The sequence below is a fragment of the Echinops telfairi genome, unplaced genomic scaffold (genome assembly GCF_000313985.2).
Source record: "Echinops telfairi isolate 266 unplaced genomic scaffold, ASM31398v2 ScPeMD7_5;HRSCAF=22, whole genome shotgun sequence".
Classification (NCBI taxonomy): Eukaryota; Metazoa; Chordata; class Mammalia; order Afrosoricida; family Tenrecidae; genus Echinops; species Echinops telfairi.
The window spans coordinates 38384708-38396166 of record NW_022103901.1 but is presented as its reverse complement, the minus strand read 5'-3'; the positions used below and the strand labels follow the sequence as shown (position 1 = coordinate 38396166).

General features: G+C 52.7%; 1 protein-coding gene across 1 annotated transcript in view; it reads left to right on the top strand.

The window, feature by feature from the left end:
* GRIN2A (glutamate ionotropic receptor NMDA type subunit 2A) overlaps nt 1-11459 on the top strand; it is a 445817-nt gene that overhangs the window by 369303 nt on the left and 65055 nt on the right. Inside the window, exon 11 of the mRNA XM_004705852.2 lies at nt 2014-2174. Coding sequence (XP_004705909.2) covers nt 2014-2174 — 161 coding nt within the window. The remainder of the gene's footprint in view (nt 1-2013; nt 2175-11459) is intronic.

Below are 11459 nucleotides of genomic sequence, written 5' to 3'. Positions count from 1 at the left end.
CAGGGAGCAGCTGCTACAGCAGCTAGATAGATGAGCAGCACTCGCTGTGCGCAGGGGGCCTGGGCTGGCACCTGCACTGCTCAGGTGGGCCAGAGCAAAGGCACTCCCTGCTGGCTGGAGCGAATTCAAAGAGTGCCACGCTGCTCTCACACATACACACACGAGAAGTCAATCCCCAGACCTTTCTCCCGAGATGCCTTTGCGTGAACATGAACCTTTATCTAACCTTGAGGCTTGCAGCCCTTTTGCACCAGCCTGCCAGTGGAGGCACTGATGCTGAGCTTGCAGGCAAAGACGGACTCAGAAGAAAGACTTGGTGCTCAGCTTCCCAAAATCAGCCCCTGAACACCCCATTGGTCACAGCAGTCTGATCTGCATGGAGCTTGGGGACAGCAAAGGGTCAGGCAGAAACGGTGTTGGTGTTCCTTGTGCGTGGGGTTGCCCTGAGCCAGAGCAGGCTGGGAGGCAGCTAACTACAACCACCACAGAGGATTCGGAATCTGTAAGATCGATCTGCTAAGATTCCACTGGGATTCCCTGGAACGGCAGCTAGGAAGACTGACGGAGCTAACGCTTGTCTCTGGACACAGTGCCGGCACCTGGTCAGCCCACCAGTGAGCCATCCTTCGTGTCACTGTCAGACGAGAATGCCCCTTTCTGGAGGAAACACGAGGACCATGTTAGGTTTGGATGGGACCCACTGTGATCATAAAAACGAACCCTAACCATAGGTGGCCTTTGGAGTGTACTCTGCGGCGGCATTATTTTTGTGAATGGACAAATAATATTCTTTACACCCTCGTGTCCACCCCTCTACTCTACAGATGGAAAAGTTAAAGTAAGGCAGTGGGAAGGGAGGTGACTGAGAAAAGACCGCCTGGTTTGGAAGAGCTAGAACCTGAGTTTGCAACCTGCAGCTCTCAGTACTAACCACCCCACCAACCAAGCTCCCTCTGGTTTGTTGGTTGGGTCTCTGGGACGCAGACCTTGTTCTCTCCACCCCTGATCTGCCTGGGGCCCCAAACACTGACGCTGCAGACAGAAGTGTCGGCTAGCGCATCAGGGCAGAGGAGTGCTACCAGCATGATTGATGGCTCGCCGGGGCTTCAGCTCAGCATGCGTCCGTGGAGCCTGCCATGTGTGGGTTGCCACGGGTGGGTACCAATCCCGAGGCACTCACTGCCACAGAGTCATGCCTGCCTTACAGCCCAGGCAGTGTTTACCGAGCACAGCCTGTGGGCACTGGACGGGCCAGCTTCCTTAGTAGGGCAGAAAAATCCGTTCAACAGTTCAACCCTCACTGCTTCAAGTCCATTCTGAACATAGCAACTCTACAGGACAGAGTAGAATTGTCCTTTAAGAGTTCCTGAGACAAAACCATTATGCAGGCAGACTGCCTCACCCCCGTCCCATTAGCAGCTGGTGAGTTTGACCTTGTAGTTTGACCTTGTAGTTTGCAGACCAACTCCTAACCCCTTGGGTCACCCACGGCACTCTTCCTCATCTAGAGTCAAAAAACAAACTCACTGCCCTCGATGCCGACTCATAGTGACCCCACAGGACAGGGTAGAACTGGCCCAGTGGGTTTCTGAGACTAACTCTTCCCAGGAGTAGAAAGCCTCATTGTCATCCCGAGGAAAAGCTGGTGGTTTTGAACTGCTGACCTTGTGGTTAGCAGCACACCACGTAACCCACTGTGCCAACGTTCCTAAAGATAGCAGCCCAGAAAACGTCTGGTCCAGTTCTGTCACGTGGGGTTGCAATGATGGCACCCGCTGCTACCACCCGTCACACCACGGAGCATACAGCTGTGCCTGTCCGGGGACAGTCTGGGACAAGAAGAACGCTGTTCCTGACCTCCTGGGAACACGGATGGGGGGAAAGAAGCACAGAAATGATGTTGTTTCTTGCCCCGAGGTCCTGCACGATCACACGCATGGGTGGGGCTCCTGATACAGGTCTACGCGATGGCGGATGCTTTCTAACTCCTCTCCCCCCCCTTCTCCTCTCCAGTTTCAGAGACCTCACGACTATTCCCCACCTTTTCGCTTTGGCACGGTGCCCAACGGGAGTACAGAGAGAAACATTAGAAACAACTACCCCTACATGCATCAGTACATGACCAAGTTCAACCAGAAGGGCGTGGAGGACGCATTGGTCAGCTTGAAAACGGGGTAAGGACAGGGGCCCCTGGTTCTCTGCAGGCGCACCCACCATGCTCTCTGCGTGCCCTGATGCTCACCCGTGCCCGCTGTTGCGTTTGGGGGAGGGCAATCTGATGAGCTTCAAGGGCCTCCTTGTGAGCCGTGTTAGGGAGAAGCGGGTCGAGGACCCTCTGAAATGCGGGGCGACAGAGGGGGGATCCTCAAACTGGTCCGGAAGTCGCTCTCACTCCATGGGAAAGCCTAGCCAAAGGGGAAGCTCTAAGAAGACTGAGGGTTTGTTGAAAGTGGTGAAAACAGAGTGGTTTAGATTTTTATGAAATTGTAGAGGGAACTGGGCTAGGGAGTGGGAGGAGAGAGTGTGTATGTGTAAGGGGGTGGGGGAAGAACCTAACTAAACCAGGCATACTGATAACAGCTGTATATGTATATGACAGCAAATAAAAGATAGTGATGAAAGAGAAAGGACATGTGGAGAGACAAGCAATGAAAATTCACAGGTGCTCTCAGAAGGTACAACTCACCTGCATGTGACCTGCGGGCACCCAGGACTGGGCAGGGCAGGGCCTGGCAAGAGCACAGACGTTGAGGGTAGACGAACCACCCCCCAGTCCCGTGATTTTGCCGTCTGACCTTGAGCAGTTAGTGACTTAATCCATCGGAGCTTCACAAGCAAAGCAGGACTAATAATAGGACCTAATTCTGAGGGTTTTATGAGGATTAAGAGAGACGTTTTGATGGAAAGCATTTTGGACAGCGCGGGGCCCAGGGGAGCTACCTAATCGTTACTGTGGCTTATTTGTTTTAAAGGTTAAGTTCTGTTCTGAGGACTCTTTAAAAAAGCCAGGGATGTGTGAAATGCACCTTTTTTTTTTTTTGAAGGGCTCCATTGAAAATGATTTTGTGTCAAAAAAGGCGTTGTTTACTGAGGGATGTTTTTGTACCCAGGAAATCTACCTCCGTGGGGCAGGCACACAGTGGTCAGGGTTCTGAGGAGGGGGTGTGATTGGGTGTATTCTCCTCCCAGCTCCCAGGGGTGATCTGCAGGCAGCTGTGAGGGGCTTGTGGCTCACTTTGTGCCTGCTGGCAGGGAGAGAGCCCCTGTAAACCAGTAACCCCAATCTCCACCTAATTCCCGGGTCTCCAGCTGCCAGTGCCTAGTCATGCCAGACTCAGCTTCTGCAATCTCTTTGTGTCTCGGTGGGTCCGAGGACCTGCGTTCAGGAGCTGAGTCCAAGAGTGAGCCAACATTCCTTCACAGATGGGGCCGTCTGGTCTGGGAGGGGTTTTGTTTGAACTTTTCATTGACGTCCAGCACACAAACTAAGGCCAAGCGTACTTCCTGATGACATCATGTAAACGGCACCCTCCCACCAAGCAGCAGGGTCAGCTGGCCAGCCCCGGCCACTGCTCACTCCTTCCTCCCAGCCACCGGTCACTCTGATTTCTAGCGCCATAGTTTGGCTTCACCTCTTCTTATAATATTGTATCATATGTTTTCTTATGCTGCTTGTTTTTAATGTGGCAAATACCCCCCTACACACACACACATATATACATAAGCTCTAAACTCACCACCATGCAATCCATGCCGACTCACAGTGACCCCGCAGGACAGGGTAGAACGTCCTGTGGGTTGCCGAGACTGTAACTTCATGGGAGCCGAAAGCAGCATCTTTCCCCCCGGAGAAGCTGGTGGTTTTGAACTGTGGTACTTTGAGATTGCAGCCCAATTTAGAACCACGACACCACCAGGACTACTGTGTACCTACGTGTGTGTGAGAGGGGCTAGAGAGAGAGATCCCGGTGGCAGAGTGAGTGGGTAAGTGCTCCACAGCTAATCACAGTCGGTGATGGTGGTACGAGCCCCCTGAACCCAGGGCAGAAAGCTGAGGCCGGCTACTGCTGTACAGCCAACAGCCTCGGGGACTCACCGGAGGAGCAGTTCTGTCTGCCTGGGCCCCTGGGCCTTGGAATCCACAGGCCAGGCAGCAGTGGGTTTGGTTTTTCAGTTTCACCTGTAGAACCGTGATAGATCTGGTGGCTTTCAAGCTCCGCCACGGCAGGGGTAGTGTGTCTTCACTGTGGCTGCTCACGTGAGCACATGCTGTGGCCTTGGACACGGGTCGTGAACACAAGCGTGGATGACGAGGTTGGACTCTAAAGTGAGCCCCACGGCCTGGTTGCATAGTGGCTCTCTTCCTTCATCAATCTTGATCCCTGGCCGGGAATCGTACGTATTGTTTTGTGGAAGCCACTTGGTAAGGATAGCACCCATCTCAATCAGCTTGGGCAGATGGTGGGTGACCAGGCTCTTCAGTCTCCCCTGTGGAATTCACCCAGGAGAACTGAGGGGAGATCCAACCTTCATTGTTGGCCTGACTCACAGCGACCCCCGTACGCCCAACAGAACCGAACGCTGCCCAGTGCTGCATCATCCTCCCAATGGTTCTACGTCTGACTCTATCGAGGCAGCTACAGTGTGGATCCCTCTTGTCAGCAGCTGCAGTTTGGGCTCAAGGTTGAATGATGCCCCAGGTTCATGGTCTCAGTGTGGGTGAGGAATGAGGGGTGGCCCTAGCCTCATGGCTCCAACAAGTCTCCATCCAGGAAGATGGTAATTGTTTGTAGTCCAAGAGACCATGTTTACTGATTTCTGGGGCTTGAGCCCTACGGAGCCCTGAGATAAGAAACCACTTTCTCCTAATTCTGTTTGGGTTCCATTCTTCATGGCCTCTGGGCTAACTCCAACTCCCCGGGTGACCTGGAAGGGTGCAGCAACGGAGAGCTGCTGCCCAGGGCCCCCAGTGCTGACACCCCCTGCTGTCCTGTGCTTCAGTCACCAGGCCCTGCGGTCTCCGGGCATCTCCTCCACCTCACATGCCGTCTTCCCATCCTCTGGTGCATGCCTCCTGCCTCTTCCCTTGTATACATTTCCATGATCAGACATGTGCGCTGTGAACACATTCACCAACGCTGCCTGTCGGGAATGTGGACTACGCATGGGCCCTGTGTGGGTGGTGTGGGTCCCAGGAAGTCCTTACAGGTCGGCTGTTCGAGCCCACTCACAGGCTTGAGGAAGAAAGGCCTGGCAATCCACTTTCATAAAGATGATAGCCAGGAAGATCTTAAGTAGCAGTTCTTCCCTGTCTCCTGGGGTCCCCCTGAGCCAGCGTCCACTGGCCAGCCACGGCTACTGTGTAAGACATAATAGCAACGGGGTCCCGCCTGCCCCCGGGGCCCAGGGTCGCTGCTGCTGTTGTGCTGTTGCATCTCTTCTGACACACAGGGGCCCTGTGGACAGCGGGATACAACCCTGCCTGGTCCTGCGCCATCCACTGTGTCCACCATCTCCTTGAGGGCCTCCATCTTTCTGATGTCCTCTCCCAGGGACTGGCCCCTCGTAAGAACATCTACCAAGTGTGTGGGACCAAGTCTCGCCCACTCCCTTCTAAGGAGCTTTCTGGCTGGACTTCTTCCCAAACAGACTTCCTTGCCCTCCCGGCGATGGTCTTCACCAGCACCTTCAGCCAAACGCATCATCCTTCTTCGCGCTTCCTGAGTCAGTCTCCGGCTCTCACGTGCACACGGGGAGGGCACAGGAAACACCATGGCTTGAGGCAGGTGCACCTTAGCCCGCAAAGGGGCATCTTTGCTTTTGAACGGATTTGCCTGATGCAATATGTCACTGATTTCTTGACGGCTTCTTCCATGAGCCCTGACGGTGAATACAAATAACATGAAATCCTGGACAACGTCAACCCTCGCTAATGTCTCATGTTGTCTACTGGTTGGGAAGACTTTGGTCTCCTTTGTTGAGTTGCAATCCCTTCTGAAGGCTGTAGTGCTTGACCTTCGCCATCAAATGCTTCCCGTCCTCCTTGAAGGTACCCGGCTTTAGAAACCTACGTGGTCCACTCTTCTACCCTCGGCAGCAGCTCTCTCTGCCTGGTTCCCTTTGGGAGGGCATTCAGTTGAAGGCATTAACCACTTGCACCAGGCTGGGACTCAAATGAAGGTAAAGTGTCCCAGAAATCATCAGGGCAGTGGATGGGGAACTAGGCTCAGATGTGCAAACACCACCTCCCCATGGCCGCTGTGCTGATTCTGACTCTTAGCGCCTGGGTACAGGGTTTCTGAGATTGTCTTTCTGGGAGCAGACAGCCTCATCTTTCTCAAGCTGAGCGGCTGGTGGATTCAAACCACCAACGTTGTGGGTAGCAGCTAATGGACACAGAGAGCTTTTCTGATGTGAATTCGGGCTGATCTGGACCAAAGGTGGAAGAGTGCTTAGTGACCCCTGGATTCTGGACCCAGGGTTCTCCAAGCCCAACCAGAAGGGCCACCTGCACCCCATCAGTAGAGCTGCCAACAAGTATGCGGATTCTATGTCCTAGAGGGAGACCTGGGCCTCGGCCCTGGTAACAAACACCCCAGGTATAAACGCCATGGGGGGAGTGACATCTGACCTCCTCCAGCCCCCATGGCTGATTGCCTCAAGGTAGAGGGCCGAGATGCCTATATCCTGTAACCGTTTTTAACCTGTTCTAATACCAACTGTCCTTGGCACAGGATTCTCCATTTTTCATCTGGGTTCGATACTTGATTGCAACAGCCACACAGAGGATGCTCACGATTATAGCATTTATTTGGGAAGTTAACAGGTTCCGGTTCAGGTGAGAACTACTCAGGATGCAATTGCTCAGTCAGACAGTTTCTTCTCTGCGGTGTGCTCAGCAGACCTCTCTCTAGCCCTCAGCCCCTTGGTCTGGCTTCTGCCCTGTTTGGGCAATGTTATAAAGCTCTTTGGGGGCTGCCAACACACGCCCACAGGACATGCCACTCTGCTATAAGCCTCAAGCCAAGATGCTCAACTCCAGCTCCATGAGTCAGCAAATCCAGCTCCCCCATTAAGTGCCCAGAGGGCACCACACTCCACAATCAGCCTCCTGCTCAAGCACTCAGCTATTCTTGTTCCGAGGGCTGGAGAGTCTATTTCGCCGTGTCACGCTCTGGGTCCTGGTTCTGCTGCTCTGTGCCATTCTGCTGGTATCACAGCTTCCTCTCAGAGCAAGGAGGTCAATGTGCAGAGACATTGGGCCCTAAGGACACGCTCCCCTCCCAGCTCTTTCCCTTCTTGCTTTTGAGAAGGCTCACTTTATACTCAGCATTATGGCCATCCCAAGAAACCCCTTGGCCAGTCACTCACAGCTGAGCCATAGAATCTAACTGGTGTCCCCCTACCCCGACCTCACCCACACCTGCCTGGGAGGCAATGGTGGTTCGTGGGAGCAGCCAAGGCTGTGGCTAGAAGCTCCACAGAGAGTAATCATCCGCACTGTACCAGGTGACTACAGTGACCTGCCCCCTGACATCTCCCCTGCAGAAGCTGGAACCGAAGGGGGAACGAATGGCGATGGATTTAGATTCACAAATGCAGGACCGTCAGAAGCCGCCATTCCCTGAGTGGGCTGGGCGAGTGGGGAAAGTAACTGGCTGAGCACATCGGCCACATGGAAACGAACCCAGTGTCCCAAGGACTCCGGAGAGTCCAGCATGGCAAGACGCAGTGGGGTCGTTCGTGGTTTTGATTTTAATGGATTCTCCTGTACAACGAGGTGTGTGTGCAGTGTTGAAAAAGGCCCATGTTTCCTTCAGAAGCATCCGTCTTTAGCCTCAGGCGAGGAATCCCCTGGGTAATTAAATTCCCAGCCCAATAATGCTGGGAAGCTGACAAACCTCTTTCAGGCTTCCTTTTTACCTGGAAGACGTGGGGAGAAGGCTAGGAGAGTCCAGCTGTGCTTTGGCCTTGTCCGAGCACTTGTCTGCAAGGCTGAAGTTACCCTCCAAGGTGTGTTTGTAAGAATAGAAGATGGGGGAGGTATCGAGTTCACCTGAAAATGCCACAAGTCAGCACGGGAAAGGTGACCATCCAGTATGGCTTCTCAAAGCCTGTGAGGGTCAGTAACACCCATTCTGCTCGGCCTTCCTAATGATTCAGCGGGTCATGCAGCCCGGTGGTCGAATTCTCACTGTTCACGCAGCAGACGCTCCATCTCCAGCCAGTGCGTGTCCTGCAGTGCTGCTACCTGTCATCAGGGGGAGGTGTGCGCATGCCGCTTTGGTGCCAAGTAGCTTTCAGCAGAACCTCTGGACAGAGAGGGCCTAGGGAGAAAGACCTGGTGATCCACTTCTGAAAATCAGCCAGTGAAAACCACGTGGGTCACAACAGGTCAGCCCCCCACAGGGATGGTCACACAGGACCAGGCTGCGTACGTTTTGAGTCAGGGTCATCTTGACAGCAGCTAATGCCAAGGGGGTAGTGGTCAAGAGGTCAGTGATGTGGTGTAGTGGTCAAGAGGTCAGTGATGTGAACCGACCAGCTTCTCTCAGGACAAAGATGAGGTAGTTGGTTGGTTTCCTTAAAGCTCAGGCCCTAACAAACAGCCCTTCTCCCTTCAGTAGGGCTAATCTGAGTAGGAATTACTCAACAGGAGAGGGCTTGAAGATCGATGGGTGCTGCCCTAGAGTCAGCTCCACTCTGTGTATAACAGAAGAAGACACTGCCCAGTCCTGCACCAGAATCCTCACACTGGTTTGAGCCCATTGTGCCAGCCACTGTGTCCATCCATCTTGTCCAGGGCCTTCCTCTTTGTCCTGCCCCTCTGCTTCACCGAGCATGATGTCTTTCTCCAGGGACTGGTCTCTAATGATAACACGACCCAAGTACATGAGACATCGTCTCACCATCCATCCTTCCTTCTAAGGAGCATACTGATTGTACTTCTTCCAAGATGGATTTGTTTGTACATTTGGAAGTCCATGGTACTTTCACTATTCTTCTCCGGTGCCTTATAAGTGCATGTGCTCTTTACTGTAAACAACAATTCATTTATGACTCCAGAGTTAATATGGTCGCCATATCCTCTCTGCCTTCTACCCAAGAAACTGGTCCAGGGATATTGGCATCACCAAGGCAAAGGTGGAGCAGGCAGGTGTAAAGATCCTTCCTGGTTGAAGGTCAAGTTCCACTCAGGGAGAGGACCTGCCAGCAAGGATGCCCCCCACCCACCAGGTTTCCTTTGTTACCTTGTATCATTCCTCCTGGATCACGCTCTTCATCACTGAGTCCATGAACTGCTACCCTCTGCAGGATGCCCCAAACCAGCCCTGACCCGCCACGACCTGCTTTCTGAGGCCCCTCCCCAAACTGCCAATGACACCCCTGAAAAAAAAACACCAAAAAACCAAAAACACCACCACAATATAAAGGTGTTTTTTTCCTTACTAAGACCTCGGGAAAGTACAGTCATGTCCTTCCCCACCCCCCACCCCTTCATTTTATACATGCAACTTTCTCCGGTTCAAGACTCAACAGATGCAGTGTCCAACAATCGAGCCTGTCTCGGTGGCCCTCGGGACAGGGGAGAACTGCCCTGCTAGGTGTCTGAGACGGTCACTCTTTACAGAGTGGACGGTTCCGTCTTTTTCCCCTGTGGAGCGGCTGGTGGTTTCCACTGGCTGACCTTGGCCACCGAGGCCTCTCAAGAGAGAGAGAGAGAAAAGAGCACAGAGGAAAAACACGAATGCCAAGATGTTAATCAGAAAATAAAAATTCCCCAAACCTAATTCATTTCTTCATTCCTGTGTTTGCTCTCTTATCAACCAAACGCTGCCATAGAGTCGACCCCTGCCAGGGTGGCGTAGCAGTGCCCCATAGAGTTTACTACGCCGCTATCTCCACACCCTCCTTCACTGGGCCACTGGGGATTTGAACCACCAGCCTTTCGGCCCGCAGTTGAGTGCTTACCCACTGCGCCACCAGGACCCTACCTTTGTCCGCCTTCTGTGTGCACTTTGTTCTGTGAAGGCTCAAATCTGTGTGTTGCCCTTGTTCAAATCTCTGCAGTCTCCTGAAGCAGCTTTCCTGTTTAATGACTGCCTGGCAGTCTGTAGTCATTCCGTGTTTTTATTGTGTCTGAACACTTGACTGGCGGCCAAGGTCCCTACAAACGGGATTACTAAAACGAAAGAAGGGGGTGGGGATGGGGCAAGCGTGTTACTCTAAGCGGTTTGTTGAGTGTCTTACAGTCTCCCTTGGAGTCCTGGGCCACGCATGGTTTTCTTCCATCTCGAGCATGGTTTTGTCTGTGTTGTCTTTAGTTACATTGAGTGAGTTCCAACTCACACTGACCCAGCACAACAGACCCGAATGGACCAAACACTGCCCGGCCTTCCTTGAGTGGCTGTGCTGGAGCCCTGGGCAGCCTTCATCTGTGGGAGGACACACGTCCTCTGACTCTTCCTCTGTCTCTTTTGCCTGGGGCTCCTGCCTCATTGGAGCTGAATCTGGGATTTCCCTTGAGCCATGGCGAGGGAGTATCTGCTTAACGACTTTCCCTCAGGCCTTTAGCTACTATGCCCCCCCTAAACTGGCTTGACTGCGCTGTACTTCGAGTGAGTTCTTGCAACTGTTCTGGGAAACATAAAGTACACAAGGTCTAAGGAGCCAGCAGCCTTGAGTGGGAGTTCCACCATATACCTAGGACTCTCCCAATTGCTTGGCTCCCATGATCTGACTTGACCCTCACACCCACCCATGAGTCAGGGAGTCCCATTGAGGAGACAAGGCTTGTTCCAGAGCCCTTACTCAGAGCCACAATGTGGGCACAACAGTAAACTCAACTGTCCCTGTAACAGTAGACAATGTTACCATCATTTCTGATTGTCCCCTGTTCTGTGAAACCCAGGGACAGATTGGCTCCTTCCTTAAAGAAGTCCTGGTGGAAATGGATAACATATTCAGCCACTAACCGGAAGGTTGGGGGTGCAAGTCCATGAAGGGGCAATCTCGGAAGAAAGTTCTGGCGAGGGAAGAAAGTTCTGGCGAGGGAAGAAAGTTCTGGCGAGGGACTTTCTCCAAAAGTCGGCCTGCAAAGCCGACAGCACAATGGAAAAGACTCGGGTCTCGGATCTGCCGTATTCATTGTCCAGCCTGTGCAGGCTCTCACTTTTTCCTTTTCTTTATTTTCCTCTCACTTTATTTTTTAACATTTTTATTGCCTTACATGTCACACACCATACAATTCAATGGTTTAAATATATTTAAAAGAGTTGTGCAATCATCACCATGATCCATTTCGGAACATTCTCTTCATCCTTATTACTAGCTTCACATTAACCACAAGCCTCCCTTCCCTTAGCCCTAAGGCAGCAGTTCTCAACCTGTGGGTTGCAGTGAATGCTTTGGGAGGTCGAACAGTGATGAAGTAGCAACGAAAATAATTTTATGGTTGG